Source organism: Notechis scutatus, chromosome 2 (assembly GCF_049901735.1).
Source record: "Notechis scutatus isolate UNSWTSFEM ecotype Mainland chromosome 2, rNotScu1.2, whole genome shotgun sequence".
Lineage (NCBI taxonomy): Eukaryota > Metazoa > Chordata > Lepidosauria > Squamata > Elapidae > Notechis > Notechis scutatus.
Window position 1 is genome coordinate 169498671 of NC_142010.1, and position 17943 is coordinate 169516613.

At 37.6% G+C, this 17943-nt stretch overlaps 1 protein-coding gene and 1 long non-coding RNA gene across 2 annotated transcripts in view; both read right to left on the reverse strand.

Moving 5' to 3' along the window:
• Window positions 1–16668, reverse strand: part of LOC148132406 (uncharacterized) — a 60607-nt gene extending 43939 nt beyond the window's left edge. Inside the window, exon 1 of the long non-coding RNA XR_015747956.1 lies at window positions 16286–16668. This is a non-coding gene — a long non-coding RNA (uncharacterized LOC148132406). The remainder of the gene's footprint in view (window positions 1–16285) is intronic.
• Window positions 496–6147, reverse strand: LRRC14B (leucine rich repeat containing 14B). The gene is made up of 2 exons (XM_026672840.2): window positions 5172–6147; window positions 496–1780 (listed from the first exon to the last, which is right to left on the reverse strand). The coding sequence occupies exons 1-2, from the start codon at window positions 6074–6076 to the stop codon at window positions 1135–1137; spliced, it is 1551 nt and encodes a 516-aa protein (XP_026528625.2). The 5' UTR covers window positions 6077–6147; the 3' UTR covers window positions 496–1134.
• Window positions 16669–17943: the final 1275 nt, after the last annotated feature.

Consider the following 17943-nt stretch of genomic DNA (forward strand, 5'->3'; position numbering starts at 1 on the left):
TGGTGTAAGTTGACAACTACCTGTATTTCCCTTTTTGGTTCACAATCTAGCAGATTCTACTACTGACCTCACCCCTTTCCTAAGAGGTCTGTAGGGGGCGTGCATAAGCGCACCAACGTGCCTACCGTCCCTGTCCTATTGTTTCTTTTATTTTTCTTATATGTATCCATGCATCCATAACTATGTTTTTACTTATACCTATTATCTTGTAAGCAATTGACAAACCAAATAAAATAAAATAAAAATAAAATAGATAGAGGGCAAGAAAATGAGAAGCGAAGTAGAAGAATAAGAACTCTAAGAGAAAAACGCATTTCGATAAACTTGTTACTTCTCTGTAGTTATTATCAAATATACTGTCAGGCAAAATCCGGCAAAAATATATATAGTCTATATTTCTTGTGTATAACTCAGTCATATGTGGCACTTAACATCTGATATACTAAGAAAAACATTGAAAATTAGAGAGTGGTAGTCATTTCCCTAACTCATACATGCATAGAAATCATTTAATTGAATCACGTTCTCTTGGACAAACTGGGTAGACTGGGCAGTCTAGGATAAGATGTCCATTCCACAAATTAAAAAGAAGAGAGACTGGCAGGAATATCTCACCTTAGTATTGAATGCATAGACACTGTGTAATCTCAGGTTGGCTCATGACCTTAAAATAGTAAGTACCATATGTCGAAGTATTCTGAAACCATCATCTATTTAGCATCCATATCAGATATTTTATTTGTCAATGAGGGCTTCAATTTCTTGCCAAAATATCTATAAAAATAAATGAGGAAGGATGCAATGTGGGTTGCAGTTTTGCATTTACTGTATGCTTGCTCTGGAATTCCCTAAACAGAGTGCCTGCCCAACAACACTGCATTGTGTAATAGGGAACAGATGGGTGTCACTATGTCCATGCATACTTTTTAATAGATTTGTGATTTATCTTATTTTTAGTATGTATGTCTGAATTTTCTCAAGAAATGAAGATATTGGAAGGTCAAACCAGTATCAAAGGGGATGGTTATAGAACAACCATAAGGTGACCACGATATGAGTTTGAGGGTACCACAAACCCTTTTCAATTCTCCCTATGTGCTCATATTTCGTTTGCATACACTTCAGCTTCAAACTTCAGCTCATTTCCTTAAGGGCCACGCTGAAATTTTGTAGGGCATCTTGGAATGACTTCAACAAAGAAATTCCTAGTTCATTTCCTGTTTCCTGAATTGCAGCATCATACCCTCCATAGAGGGGCGTAGAAGCCTTGATGTCTTCCCGCTTTGCTTGCAAAAAAATCATATGAAGATCTTCGACTATTCTCTCATATTTCTGGTGGTCAAATTTCGAAAGATCACTTTCCCCAATTGGGTAACTGATGTTGCTTGCATAGCAATCTTTCGGAACCGGAAATTCGATATATTTCAGCTTTGGAAAATCAATGAAAACATTAAAAAGGCATTTCAAGGCTCGAGAAGATAGAGGATTTCCAAGGAACTTTAGCTCCTCTAATTTCTGACAAGGAATCAACCCCAAAATCAGCATGTTGACATGAATGTCCTGAATGTTGCATTCCTCAAGTGTGAGGCTTTTCAGTGTATAAGACGAACGGTTCAGGAGTTTGAAGAAGGTTGATGGGTACAAATCAGCCACATCATGTCCACTGATATCAAGAGCTTCTAGATTCTCAGAATGCAGGCTGTTGGCTAAATAAGCCATGTCAGGATGGTTCAGAGAACAGTTGGAAACATCCAGCATTTTCAGCGGTGTCTTCAAAGGACTGTAAAGTTCAATAAAACCACAAATCCAATAATTGTACTAGTCCATTCTACAGCTTTTAAAAACAAGAGATAAATAAACATGCATAGGCTAGCCTCTGTAACATAAGAATGGAAAATGGTTCTAGTGTCAATTTTTAAAAAAAGGGATCGGGGAAAGTATAGATCACCTAGCTAAGTAAATTGGTGGAAAAGTGGTATTAAAAAATAGAATGGTCATCTGGGCATATGGTAACATCTTGCTAATTCTTCAGTATGGTTTATGCAAAGATAATTCCTGCCTCACTAATTTTGAGAGACATTTGAAAGTTTCGTCAAATAAGTGGATGTGATTCATTTGCCAGACCTTGTTTATCTGGCATTTCAAAAGGCTTTTAATAAAGTCCCTCATCAAAGACTCTGAGCAAATTTAGCAGTCATGGGATAAGAGGAGAAGTCCTCATATAGATTGGTGGCTGATTGAAGTACAGGAAGAAGAAAGTGGAAATAAATTAGTTTCCTTTCACACAGAGTCGAGATGTAAACAGAATATTTGTATTGGAGTTGAGACACATTATTTTCAAGTATTCCAGAAAGAGTAGGGCTGAACAGTGGAGAGGTCAAACCAGGGTATTATATACCAAATTATTTAGAGTGCCCACAAAATTGGTAAAAATATTGATTCAGGGTTCTTCATGGCCAAATTAAGATGTCTAACAGTCAATGAACTGACACAAAGCTCTACTAATATAACATTTACTGAATACAGATATTTCCCCCTCCCCAAATCTAGCAAGCCACAGACATGAGATTCCCAAATAGCCATGCCCTTCTTGTCTATAGAGACCTTATTAAGGAGAGGAAGTCTCACATCGTTATTTTCTTCTCCTCTCACCAAATATCGTCACCAACCACTGTCCTTAATGTGGAATGTGGATTAGAGAAGAAGCAAATGTTGATAGGTGGCTAGACCAATAAATGTAGCTCTTACTCAAAACTTATTCAGGCGTTAGCTTTCTCTTTCCCCTTGCATTGTGCAGCATCCGCTCTGCCAGTTTTGGTAAGTTGCTGCCCAAACTAATCTAGATCCGTGGGCTATGAGTCAAGAATAGCCTGGAAAAAAAGGGAGTCTGTTTGCATCAGCCTAAAGTGGCCAATAGGTCCCTGGTTGATCCCAAGCTCCTGGGGGGTGGAGGTGGGGCACCTGAAAGCCCCACTGGTAGGGTGGTTGGTGAAGTGCATCACTCTAATCAAAGCAAAACTTTGTTGAGGGAAATAACGCTTCTTTCCAGTACAACTTCATAAGTGACTTAAAGCTGTCTCAGGGATGGCCTGGGATCCAATCAAGGAATATAAGAACATGGTAGAAAAAAGGAGATTTCTGTGGCATATTTTTGCTAGAATTAAGGCTTTCCTGTATTCCATTTCCACCTTTGCAATCCTTAAGAAACACACTTAAAACAATCCTTTAAATATTGTAGTGCCTTTGTCCAAATCTGCAATGTGAGAATTACAGCACAAACCCTTCGAAAAAGTTGGTTGCAATGGTTCGTGCAACCTTCTCTATATTGTGAATTTGGTTGTTATGCTTTTCCTGTCCCCCAAGAAAATGTAGCAATGGAAGAATGAGAATGAGGATGGGGTTACTATTGTTTTCTGTGTGTGTCTGTGTAGGTTTGGGTCTGTGTCTGTGATCAGTGGTGGGATTCTGTGGGCGTGGCTTGGTGGGCATGGCAGGGGACGGATACTGTAAAATCTCCAGAGGTGATATTTACTCAAAATTACTCAAAATTTCCGCTAACGGTTCTCCAGAACTGGTCAGAACCTGCTGAATACCACCTCTGGTCTGTGTGCGTAGGCTCCTCCTTAGCCAATTAGAGGGACTGCTGGTGAGATTAAGGGTAGTAGCTGCTCAAGATTTAGGAAGACAAAGACATTGGCTTAAGAAAGGGCTTCCTTATGTGCACCTAAATTTATGAATTTAAGTTTCACTTTTAATGTCACATCTCAGTAGAAAAGATCCTTCTTAACTTTTTATCCAAAGGCTTAGGATTTCTTGATCCTTTATTATTTTAGATTTTTATAAAGCTTGATAGTCCAATTGTTGGCTTGCCTAGACCACATTGAGTGAAGAGGAATTGTCTTGGGCTGCTGATAAAATATATAATGTATATAAATAACAAATTTCAGGAGTCCTTGGTGCTCTTTGAGCTTGGTTGTTTATTTGCAGACATTTCATTACCTGAACTAGGTAACTAGCACTGAAGATGTTACCTAGTTTGGATAATTAAACATCTGCAAGAAAACAACCAAGCTCAGAGAGCACCAAGGACCCTTCATTTCACCTTGAGCTACAAATATTCTCCTTTACTAATGACAAACCCTTTTTATATTGCTTTATTATCTTGTGGAGCTACTTTAGCTGTCCAGTACCACATGCAGCCTATGAGCCATGGCTTGGACAAGCCTGAGCTAAAGAAAGTAATTCCATGCCAGGATGATGACTTAAATAATGAATTCAGTAGCTGCTCATAATTTCTTTTCTGTCTCAGGCATAGTAAGAATAATAATAGTATGCTGTAACTGATATTGATTTGACTGTTGGCTCAGAAAGTGCCCCCAATATAATTTTGGGATAAAAAAATTAGATCTTCTATAGTATAAAACTGCTTTTGATAGCAAATTACAATTGAGATATTATTTTCATATGTGAAATATAAATACTTTGTATAGAAAGAGACTTTCCTTTGGTTTGTCATTTAGGGCTTGATCAGACCCCAAATAATTTTTTCCCAAACTGCTGCATTTTTAAAATCATGATTACAGATCAGTCTTATACACATGGGATTAAGCCAGATTTAATTCCTTTTCAGTAGAGATATATAAATATGTTCTGTAAACCAAAGGGAAGGGTAAAACAATCAAAGAATTGGAAGAAGGCACTTTGGAGTTCATGGTAATATAACCTGTACCCACTGGACATCTACTGCTCAAAACTATTAACTATGAACTCCAAAGAATAAAATGTCTCATGCATTGAAAGTTGAAAACCTTTCAGCAGAATATTTTACCTGGAAATCCCCATGGGAACATTTTGTTGGTCTCTTATTAATTGGCCTGAGCCACTGAAAATCTGAGTTCATTTCTCTTAGCCAGAGTGTCTAGGAGACAATTTGAGACAGCTGGTTTCTGTCAGATTCAATTCCTCCCCAAGTAAGACTGGAATAATATGGAACCATCCTGGTGAGTGAGTGATTTGTTATCAATTAACCAGCAACATGCAATTGCTGTTCTCTATCACCGTGCTTTCCTCCCAATAACAGTAGTAGTAGCGGTGATACCTAATCCTTTCTTCATGCATTTCCAACTGCCTGGCACTTTGACTCACAGCAAAAGCAATGTGGAACGCATTACCTGAGCAGTTTACGGAGCCGTCCGGTGAGGGTGGAAAATGCCAGGCTCAACTCCGTCAGCTGAGTCATTTGGCTCATCTTTTCCGCAATTCCTGAAAGAATGTCTTCATCCTCTGGTGTGAGCCTTCTCACATCAAAGGTCCCAGCTGGCAGTGTGAGTGATACCAGTTTAGGAAACTGGACGTTATTAAAAAGCACTTGCAAATGTTCCATATGGAGCCTAACATTGTGAACTACTTCAAACTTGCCCAAGGAAGAGGGCTCCGTAAGCTTTATGATGTAGAAGAGCTTCCGTAGAGCCAGATTGTCCACTCGGAAGGCTTTGCAGCGGATTTTGAGTGGGCAGTGACACCTCATTAGCAGTGCCTGGACAACTAACTCATAGTTTCGTTCAGTAACAAAGATGTCGGCATAGACATCCACAGAGACTTCAAACACATCAGGAAGGAAGGGCGAGTTTTGCATGTCCACCAGCAGGTCATAGCAGGTCCTTGAGAGAAGTTCTGTCCGGGCCCACCGTCCCATTGTTTTTCTACAGGGGCAGAGTTGAACTTCAACATCCTTTATGCCTGTTAAGTCCACGGTTTTGAGTCGTTTCGCATAGGGTGATGAGAAATTCAAAACATAGTCCTTCAAACCAGCTAGGCAGCTGGTCAGGCACAGAGAACAGGCTCGGTTACTGATGTCTTCTGGGTGATCAGCTGTCTTTCCCAGTAACTTTCCAACATTGAATTCGGCCAGTGGCCAGTTCTCCACCAGGTCATGAATCACCTCCACCTGCTCCTGTAAGTAGCTTGCCTTAAAAAGAAGAGGGAAGAGGTTGTGCGCAAGATGGCTCAGGTTCTGCCTTACCAACTGCCCCTTAGATACCAGAACTTCAGCACTCAGAAACCGTAGCGAGTGCATTGCTGCTTTGTGATTCTGTCAGGTACTCAGGACCTGTTTTTCTGATGGAGAAACCCTCTCTCTTATCATCTTCTATTTTTAGCTGCAGCTGCTGTGGTGGAGAGTGGGAGGATCTGGGAAGGCAGCAGTCACATCAACATGCTAAATTTAAGCTCCTATTTTTGGTATCAGATATACATCAGACAATTTTAACTCCTGAGTTTGTTTCACAGGGGGTTCATTTCCATAACCTTTTGTGAACGAGAACAAAGTCAGACTTACAGTAGGTATTTCCTTAAAAGTATTTGCAGTCACCTTGTTAAAGATAGTTCTGTTCTACTTCTCAAAGATAGCTTCCAAAATGAATATTTGCACCATATAAAACAATAAGACATTTTTAAACCATTAAATCAGCTAGCCATAAAAGTAAAACACTAGGAAAGGTGAGGTAGATATGCATGTACTGAAGTGTTTTATCTGATTTTTAACAAGATTTAAAAATATTTTTATCTAAACTTAAAATTCATCATCACTTCATGCAACAAAGAACATGAGATTTGTTGGAGCAAATCAATGTCCATTTAGTCTAGTGTTTCATTTTCCAGCAAGTGATCCTGTTGTGAAACTCCTCAGTTGCTGATAGACTCAATGATCAGAGATACAATCCCTTTAAGATGAACAATCATAGACATGTCTTTATTGGCAATTTTTTTTAAATAATTCATAGGTTTCATGAATTAATGACTGGAAAGGCTCGGTATAAAAATGAAAGAAAAAAATACCACTGTTAATAATGATTTGGACTGTACAAATCTTTCCTTTGTCTTTCCACTATAAAAAGATACATGCAGTGTTTAATCAGCATATGAATCAGCTCCAGTTCTCTAGTCATGTAATTTAGTTTACATGTTCTTAGAGCTTCACTATCGAATCAGATATGTTCAGAGCACCACTTCCAAAACTCCTACCCAGCACATCCAATATATCTGTAGGATTTCCAGGTGGAAGTGCTAACCTATCAAAATTGTAAAGAAGAACTTTCTTTTGGACTTTTCAGCTGGTAAAAGAGAGCCAAAGTTAACAAAATCATGCAGCAGAACAGGTCTAACTGTCCCACGTACTGCAACCTTATTTCTCTTAAATAATAGTAAGCTTCCCTGTATGAATATGGCCAGGATTCTCTTTTTTCATCTCTGTCTGTCTCTCTCTTATTTTTTATGTTTAGAAGTTAAACTTAAATTCTTTCCTGTATTTCCCACTTCAAAATGGGAAGAAAGGGAGCCCCAAGTTTTCAGCAATTATCTGCAGAGGCAGCTACAAGGTTACAAAAAAAGGAGACTTGGGCCTTTATGTGCCTTTGGGGTGTTGGTTGCTTCACCTTCTGAGATGACTCTTTTGCCAGCTTTAGATCCTTTAAATTTAGAGGCTTATCCCTAAAAACCTAATTCAGAATTACATGTACAGAGTGTCCTTTGTAGATAGATGCTTCTTTCTTCCACTCTCCTTCCAGCCTGTGGGCCACAAATTGCACAGGTTGACCATAGTCAACCTTAAGCCTACAAAAATTGTTCGGCAAGACGTTAACCCCATCCAGAAAGATTAACAGGAACTTTATAACAATTCAACAGGAAGGAATGTGGTATATGATCTTTGAGTAAAGTGCTTGGTATGAGGGTGCAGCAACATGTGGGCATAGTTTGGATGTTAGCCTGAAGAACCTCCATGCCTCTGGGTAGATGATTCAACAATTGCTCATCGGTAGATCCATCTGGAGACCAAAACCAGGATTGGCAGAGATCAATTAGTAATCACAGGAAATAGTAGAATAGTTGGTAAAAAGGCAACAGAAGTAATCAGGAAGTAAAGGTGTCAGAGGTTAGGAAACCAAATATTTGCAATCTGCAGGATCGTCTATATTTTTATTTTATAAAAGGAATATCTCCCTGAAGTTGTGCTTAACTCTGTTGTCTGTGGAGTTTTCTAACTGGCTCTAAAAGTTTAAGAAAATGTAAAATATTTTCCTATTTTGTCTGACATATAACATTGAATGTCAGTCTTTTCTCAGTTGGGTTTTAGGTGTGTTGAATTACAAGTCCTATGATTCCAAGCTAGCATCATCAGTGTCCCTTAGATAGGTATGATGTCCACTGAAGCCTTGTGATATGTTGGGGAAACAGTGAATATAATCTCCTATTGGGAGAGTCATTGGTTCAACACAAGGGACAACAAGCTTTCACAGGACCAAGGCACATGTGTCCCCCCAAAAAAATCTTGCAAGTTAGGCTGATGTCACTGCCAAGCATGGTGTTGCTTGAATCTCATGAGATGTGATAATTTCACACCAAGGTTTAATTCTAAGAAAATTATTTTGTTTTATTTCATTTAGGGTTCTGGGGGTGTCACAGGATCTGTTCAGCTCATAAGCGTGTCATTCTGAATCAAACGTAATTGTGTTGGACTTGATACAAACGGAACAATACTTCCAAGGCTGATTAGTGAAGTTCAGGAAAAAAGTAAAAGTAAAACAAATCTCTAGATATCTCTTTTAATGAGGATAAACAATGTTTCCTCCCAGCCCTTTGACTCAACATAACCAGGCTAAGAAAGCGTCATTGTTATGCATTTCAAAATACCTTTGCAACATTTCTTTTTCTGATGGTAGTGAAATTCTTTTGGGAAAAAATGAAACCCTAATTGGAGCTTTCTATATATTTGCAATAGTTATTCTGAGTAGAAGGTGTTTTTTTTTTGCAAATAACATTTGTTTGTAATGAGTGCACAATATTGCTGCCTATGCATAATATTGAAAAACACTGTAAAAATAACCGATAGATAAATCAAGAAAATCAAGGGCATTTGATTATTTAATAATGTTTTCTCTAACATGGTGTTTAGATGTCTGAAACCAATTCCCTTGATCTTCAGTGGTGTGAATGGGAATGCTAGCTGGTGAATACTAGATCTGAAACAAAAATGGAAAGCACGAGATTGAACAGCTCACATTTTCTAAATATTTCATTAAAACAAAAATAAAAGGAGTGTTTACATTACAGTATATTAAGTTTTTAATGCTTAGGTGGGGTTGATGTGTATCACTGCATTTGAAAAACAGAACCTGCTGGAAACTGAGAAACATGAAACATTGATTGATTGATTGATTGGCTTGACTGATTCACTCACTCAGTTACTCACATACTTTTAGCACAGGGACTGCAAATACCCAAATAAATCAATTGCAGGTCCTTGGTTTCTCCCAAGTGGGACTAAGCCAGTATTTGTCCTTCAAAAATCTCTGCCAGAATTTATACACAAGTTTTTACAAACTGAGTCAGGGATTGCGGTCGGAGATCAGAAGCCTGAACCATCAGAATGTATGTTTGTGATGTGAAATCACATGCCTAGCATTTGAATAAGCCTTTTCTTGTTCATTCACTTGTCTAGTAAACACACACGCACACACGCACACACATGCACACACATGCACACACACACACACACACACACACACACAAACAACAGCAGCCTTAAACCACCCCAAACCCTGAATGGCATCTTCTAGCAGTTCATGGAGAGCAGCAGTTTTCTCCTTGCTGATCGATTTCCCTCATTTTTGTGCATCAATCAGGAGGCAGCCAAGAAGTTCTATCCAGCTCTGCTGCCCCATTTCAGAACACCAGGGATTATAATTCAGTAACTAACACTGAGAATGTCAGTCATTGAGTCTTCCCTGTGACTTCTGTTTCTGGGAAAATATGGACATATGGTAATCCTAGTTTTGATCACTTTGTATATTAAGATCATATCTGTCAGGCTCTTAAGCAGACAACTGCTTAAAACCCAACGTAATTCTTTCCAAGGGCAATCCTCACAGTGTTCTCATTAACAAGATTTATTGAGAAGAAAGGGTTGAAAGAATTCCAGCATCTGTACTATTTCGTCATATGCATGGAGTGGATCTTCTAATTGATACTGAAGAAGCTTGCAGCTGACTTTCTACATAATTGGCTCCTGAATCTTTATTAAGAGCACAAATAGGTGGGCCTCAATTAACAATAGTAATTTGGACCAGGAACTCTGTTGCTAGGTAATGTCGTTGTGAAGCAACTTACAAGAAGTTCTGAAATTTCCAGTTGCGGTCCTTTGGCGAATTTCATGGGATCGTTAGGTGCCATGTCACATAATTGATATTGGTCAGACCCTGATGACTTCCCCTATTGACTCTTCTTGTTGAAAGCCTACATTTCAGGTTGCAAATAGCAGTCAAAGACTGTGATGACCCGGGGCGTGACACAAAAATAACCAAGTCACAAAAATAGAATAAAGTTCCTTTAATGCCTCCAACTTGGCTTCAAAGCTCCAATTATCATTGCCTGGAGAAAAAACTCCCCCACAAACAGTTGTAAAAAGGAAGAAATGCCATTCAAACTCAAAATACATATAAATTATAAATAGAAAAAAACAACACAAACCACACTGAAGCAATTAATGAGACAAGGCAGGATAAGGGCTTGAAGACGTCCACAGATATTGAAATACACACATTGGGAAGGATGCCAAAACTCAGATAAGAACTGAAAGACTAGAATTATTTCAAACTTTGCTTCCAACACTGGGTCATGTGCAGTTTGTCCTTTTAAACAGTCCTCACAGCTGCAGCCCATGAAGGGGATCAGGGCCCTTTCCTCCCCCATAGACCACACCATTCACATTTCTCCCTTATCCGCTCCTCCCTGCGTGCCCTAGAATGAAGAGGGGATGGGCCTGGGTCTTCCTCTGAATGCCCAGCTGGCCTGTGCCCTTCCCCAGTTTCCTCCACAACCTCCGGAGCCACACTTCTACTCCCTGTCGGCTGTTCCTCCTCTCCCTCTGAGTCAGACTCCAACAGGGGCATGACAAGGACACCACAGCCATTGTAATTGTGAGCTGGTTGCCAAGTCCCTGAATCATGACACTGTGACAGCCACAGTTTTGAGGATAAATTTCCTTGTTCAGTTCTGTTGTATCTCCAGTTGCTGAAAAAGTGGTCATTAACTGAGGACTGCCTGAATTTTAGGTTGTTTGTTAGGCCTCGGAAGACCAGGATAATAAGAATTAGAAAGACCAGATTGAGGCCATGACTAAAAACACTGGAATCAAAGTCTGAAGCCCTGGTTCTCTCTGTGTGTCTACATACAGTACATACATGCATACATACCAATTAAAAAGATAAAAACTAATACAAATTTTTTAAAAAAGAGAGTAAAAAGAAAAAATGATGTAGAATATAAAAAGAAAGGAAAGAAAAAGAAAAATATAATAAAGAACAAGAAAAGAAATATATAAATAGGGACTTCCCACTATCATCAAAATTATAATAATTATAGTAACTGATCACTTTCTTTTAAAATACAACAAATGATCTTTTCTTCCCAGTTCACATTTGTTATCTATAAACAAAGTCTTCATTGTTTCAGTCCTGATCAGCAAAAATGTATTAAGGGTTATTAGAGAAAGCAACATATCTATTTAACCTTGATCAAATAAACAAGTTTATACTGCTTTCTTTTAATTTTAACAATCTTGGTCTTTTTTTTTTTTTCCTCTAGTGGTTAAAGCACCAGGCTAGAAAGGAAGAGACTATGAACTCAAGTCCCATCTAAGCCATGAAAACCAAGTGGGTGACCTTGGGCCAGTCACTCCCTCTCAGCCCAACTACTTCCCAGGAATGTTTTGGAAAAATTAGGAGGGGGACGGTGTGTTGGATACGTTCACCACCTTATTTGTAAAAAATGATAAAGGCAGGATAGAAATAAGTAAATAAAAATGTTAGTCCCTTCAAATAATATTCTAGAACTTTATTTTTTTCCTTCTCACAAAATCCTTCAAAGCTTTAACTTTGTAAATCTAATATAGGAAAATTATCCAGGTCATCCTCTTGGTTTGTTATCTGTATATCCTTTTAATTATTAAATCAATGAAAATTAAATTAAATTAAATTAGCCAGTTTCATTTGCATGTGCAGTATAATATCCTTTTTTATATCATTATGGAAGCTTGTCATTTTTAAATCCACTTTCACCCCAGTCTCAGTCTTGTCCAGTGAAACTTGTTGCTCTTCTATAACATCTTTTAAACATCAGTCTATCTGTAGAAGCAGATACTTCTGTGTCTATTGTTCAAAAATATCTTCTATGCATCCAGTGTTAAAATATTTTGCTCCATGCTGTATTAATAAGTCAAATTAAAGTATTCTTCTCTGTTAATTGTAATATTAATGTAATTGTAATATTTCTTTTGTTCTGTTACTCTCTAATATCCAAATTCAAAGTCTCGCCATATCAGGTTTTTTAAGGGAATTCAAAACAAAAACACTTCCCTATGGGAAGGATTCTTATAATTAATTCCAAAATCTTATTCCAAATCCATCTGGATCCTTAGTCCATTTGTAACCTGCCAAAATCAAAGATCTAATTGCTCTTTTGCTAAAAATCCTAAAGCATTTTTAAAAGCCCTTAAACATGTAATTAAAATGTATTTCATTAAGGATTGAAGGAAACCTCCTGGCCCTATAAAAGCTGTCCATCCGAAGGCTCCTAATAGCTGAAAAGCAATTAACAAGCAATTTCTGCAAGTGATTAGAACAGGAAATACGTGAACCCGGTGTCCTGGTTTTCTAAAAGTTAGCTTCCTGGCTACAAAAATAACCCTTAGTTAATTGCCTGTTGACCTGGATGGGCAGCATTCACAACACTCTGACTGACACCCAACCCCTTAACCAAAGAATGAGGATCACTTGTTTTCCTTCATTACAAGGTCAACAACAGAGAGAAATTAGATAGTCCTAAAATGAAGCAGAATGCTCGGTTGTAGTTCATCTAGTTATTCTCACTTTCAAGAATCCTCTTTTTCCACCTGTTTCCCCTCTCTTATATCTTATCTCTCTCTCTCTCTCTATCTCTCTCTCTATCTCTATCTCTATCATCTATCTATTATTATCTATCTATCTATCTATCTATCTATCTATCTATCTATCTATCTATCTATCTATCTCTATCTCTATCTCTATCTCTATCTATTATTATCTATCTATCTATCTATCTGTCTGTCTGTCTGTCTGTCTGTCTCTATCTCTATCATCTATCTATCTATCTATCTATCTATCTATCTATCTATCTATCTATCTATCATCTATAAAAGTGAAATACTACTCACGCATCATCACAAAATCTCCAGAACTGTAAAGCCTACAAACTAAGAAAGGATTTTTTGAAATGACCATCAGAGCATTAGTATTTCTTATATTATTATTATTATTAACACGCTCTGATGCTAAGGAGTTCTACTCCTTCTCCCCACCTGAAATCTGTTCCAAATGCAAAACACAAGCAGAGCAGAGGAATTTCAGTTTCAGTTTTAGTTCCACAGCACCAAGCAGCTTCAGTAAAAAACAGTTGAGCTAAGCCACGCCCAGGCTCCTTGCTGTCTCCTTCTTGCTCACACAGCAAATACTGTTTCAGTTTCCAAACAGCCTTCAATTCTCTCACACACTGACAGGATGCTAGCCAGATGAATACCAACGGATGCTGGTAGGCAGAGGCAGAAATTTTTCCCCTTATTTTCCTCCCCAAAAACTAATCCCGACCACATACTTTCATAGCGAAGCATGAGTATCGAGCTAGTAATTTAATAAGCTGGAGGACCAGCCCTATATTCTATTCAATATACTGTATGTGAATTGCATTGGGAAATATTAGTTGACCAAAGATCGGAGAATATCTACTTACTCCATAAATAAATAACGAAATACTCTGTGTACTTAAGTGAAGTCCCTGAACTTCAAGCAAAACACGAAATAGCTATCTCCCTGTTGACCAATACAAGGCTGAAGGTCATTTTTCCAGTAAATATATCAGGTCGACGTCATCAAAGATTTCCTACTGTCAGCCAATTCTTACAGAAAATGTTGTACATCCTTCCTTTGCTGAAAGGGCCCTTGAACATAAAAGGCAAATAATTCTCAGTAGCTGACTAATCTAGACTCCATCTACAACTGTCCAGATTCAAGTTCAAAGTCCTAACAAGATACTTTCACCAAGAGCCTGCAGCATGCTTTCTCTAGCAGGGCTGCTATACAGTATCTGGCTTGCAAACTTTCAGACAACCACCATACTCGTGGTATGCTGCCCTTTCTAGTTGTCTGGATTTGAGTAACCCTGTCTCTAGAAAAAATCCTTCGGTGGGCAAATTATACATCACAACAACAACAACAACAACAACAACAACCCCCCCAAATGTATTTTTAAAGCAACTTGGGTATCACAACAAATGTTGTCCATACAACATCAACGAAAATAAACATAGGGCTAACCTCTGATTCTCTGTACAGGTAGTCCTTGACTTACAACCACAATTGAACCCAATTTTTCTATTGTTGAGTGAGTTTTGCCCCATTTTACGACTTTTCTTGACACACATGTCAAGGGAATCACTGCAGTTGATAAGTTAGTGAGATGGTTGTTAAGGGAATATGGCTTCCCCGTTGACTTTGCTTGCCAGAAGGTTACAAAAAGGTGATCACGTGACCATGGGACATAGCAACAGTTGCCAAGTATCTGAATTTTTATTTTTTATTTTTTTAAACAAGTTTTATTTTCAAGACAAACAATACATAAATACACATAAACACAAAACATAAAAGCATTTCTGAAAGTTGCTTAGTCCCGGGTTAAAACTCTTGGTACAGACACAAATTCAAATTCATATTCATTTTACATACCATTTCATATCTTATTAACATTTTCAATTTTCCATATGACTTCTCCTCTCCTTTAAATTTTCTCAATTTTATTTTATTTTATTTATCTCCTCTCAATTCGTATCATAATATTTATTATTGTTTGTCTGTTCTATTCCAGCCAACCATTTATTTTTCTTCTTTAAAAAAAGAAGAAAGACTTCTCCTGTACACTATATGGAGTATGATGCCTTTATCTCTTTCCCCTATATTTATAATACTTAATATAAAACACACTGACATACATTGGGATTCTGTCTGGTACATTCTAAAATTATACTATATTATCAAAAATAATACAAATCTATTCATTAGTATTGATATTCATTCATATCTTAAACGTTTAACTCATTACTTTTCAATTAAATCACATACTTTTATGGGAGCCCTATTTTCCATAATTATTCCCGCCCCACATCACATATTATAGCTCAATATTTCATTAAAATGTTCCTCCTTCTTCTACTTCAAATCTCATTTCACAAAAAAATTCACTAGTATACCATATTCTAATCATTATTAACAATCATTTATATCTTAAACATTTTATCCATTTCAATTAAATATCATGCCTTTGTGGGAACACTTATGCTTTCCAAAGATTATTACCCCCCCACATCACAATCTTGAATCATGTTTCATTACAGTACTCCCTTTTTCTTAACCAAAAATTTCACTAATTTATGTTAAATATTTTATCACATTTTAAGTTACATATTATTTCTAATTTTCTATGATTACTTCTAAATACAAGTATAAAAATGCAGTCTTATGTACCTTTCTAGAATCCCTTTAACAATAAGATTTATCCATTATCTCTAAAAAACTTTTGCTTCTTAACATCTTGCTCCCCACCATTAGGACTTCTCATCCCTTCCTTTCTCTCTTGCTTCTTCTTCTCCTTGTCCTCTTTAACCCCTTGTCTCTCCACCTCCCTTTTATTCTGCTTTCCCCCTTTCTGTTGTTTCTTAACATAATGTCCCCTTTTCACGTTATTCTTCTCTTTTTGGGCTGTTTTTCCAGATCTTAAAGACCTTTTTTCCTTTTTCTCTTGCTTTTTCCCTTCTCCAATCAAAGTCATTTGTTCATCAAAGATGGCTTCTTCTTCTTCTTTGTCCCCATCATCCTCATTCTGCTTCACATAAGTATAAACCACCATTTCTAAGTATTGAAAAATAGTGCCAAGACCATCTTCCCCTCCTTGTTTTTCTCTTTCATATTTTTGATATATAAGTTTCAATCCATCCATAGATGATGCCATTGTGTAGAGAAAAAGTTTTTCCAAACAACCACCCAGATGATTTAATCAGAAGTAATTTCCAAAGGTTCCAAAATCACCAAACAATCCAAACAGACTATTTCTTTTAGATACCTTCTTCTTCACTTTCTCTTTCTGGGGTTAAAGTAATCACAAATCCTTTTCAAATATATTTTTTGGAAGTTTTTTAATGTTTAACAACTCTTTGCAATTCTAGGCAATCTTCTCCTTATTTTCAAATTTTGCTCTAATTTTTTTCACTCTCCCTTCCCACTCACAGCCAAAAAGGTTTTTTTTTTTTTTTCCGCTGTCACTTTAGGAAGGAGAGTAGAACAAAGAAAAAACTTTCCCCTTTAGAGTATTCCCAGCTTGTAACTCTCACAAGAAACAATATATACTTAGCAGCCTTCAAGGTTCCAGGTCACTTTCTCCCGTCTTGTCCCGGTTAGAAGCAACTTTCACTTTTCTTCCAGCTTTCTCCCTCCTGCACCTGCTTGTCCGGCTGCAGCTTTCTTCGTGGCAGCCATTGCTGACCGCCGTTCCTCCGCCTCGGGAAAAGGGGGTTTAGCCGGCTGGGGAGGGGGTTTGCGGCACCCCAAACCCCTTGCCGGATCCCCTGTCTTCAGCTGCCTCTACGGGCAGCTATATCCCCCAGATCCAAATGGATCGGGGGAACCTTAGCGGCGAACACAGCAGGGATCGCGCGGTCGCGAATCCCTGCCGCCGCGAAAGCTTGCAAACCGGAAGACCCAAGTATCTGAATTTTGATCATGTGACTATGGGGATGCTGCAATGGTCGTGTTAAGAACAGTCATAAGTCTCTTTTTTCAGGGCCATTGTAACTTTGAACGGTCACTAAATGAATTGTTGTAAGTTGGCAACTACCTGTATTTCCCTTTTTGGTTCAGAATCTGGCAGATAGAGGGCTAGAAAATGAGAAGCGAAGTAGAAAAATAAGAACTCTAAGAGCAAAATGCATTTTGATATACTTGTTAATTCTTTGTAATTATTATCAAATATACTGTCAGGCAAAATCCGGCAAAAATACACATAGTCTATATTTCTTGTGTATAACTCAGCCATATGTGGCACTTAACATCTGATATACCAAGAAAAACCTTGAAAATTAGAGAGTGGTAGTCATTTCTCTAACTCGTATATGCATAGAAATCACTTAATTTAACCATGTTCTCTTGGACAAACTGGGTAGATTGGGCTGTTGTAACTGTGAAAAACAGTCATAAGTCACTTTTTTTGTAGTGCCTTTGAATGGTCACTTTGAATGGTCACTAAACAAAGTCAAGGACTACCTGTAGATAGTCTGCTAGATGTGTGTTAGTGCTGAGGCCAGTTCTTAGCTTCATCCAAACTTGAAAAGAGATTTACACTACAGGTGACCTGCTCTTCTTACTTCCAGCTAGCCTATTTATTCAAAATTGACTTTTGTTCCTTTCAAATCTAAATAATTCACCTAGGGTTAGTATCAAGCCAGGCTGGTTCTTTTGTTCAGCAAGGTTGTCAGAATATCACAGAAGCAAATTTTCAAGTCAATGCATGAAAGTTATATTTTTATCCAAACTAGTTCAAAGAAATACCAGGAACTAATTCAATGTTTTTTCAATGCTTGGTTAAATTGTGATGTCTCTAGCCAAAGCTGAGTTATTTAACAGAAATCAGATGAATTGACTAATTGAGCAATTAGTCATTATTTTCTGAGAGAATGATGAAAATAAATTGTTCTTACATATGTTATTGCATATCCTGATTTGGTAGATAAGCATCTAATATTACAAATCTGAAAATTATCAGTATAAATTATTTAGCTTTAGTTGGAGGGGGGAAATATGTGAGATACTA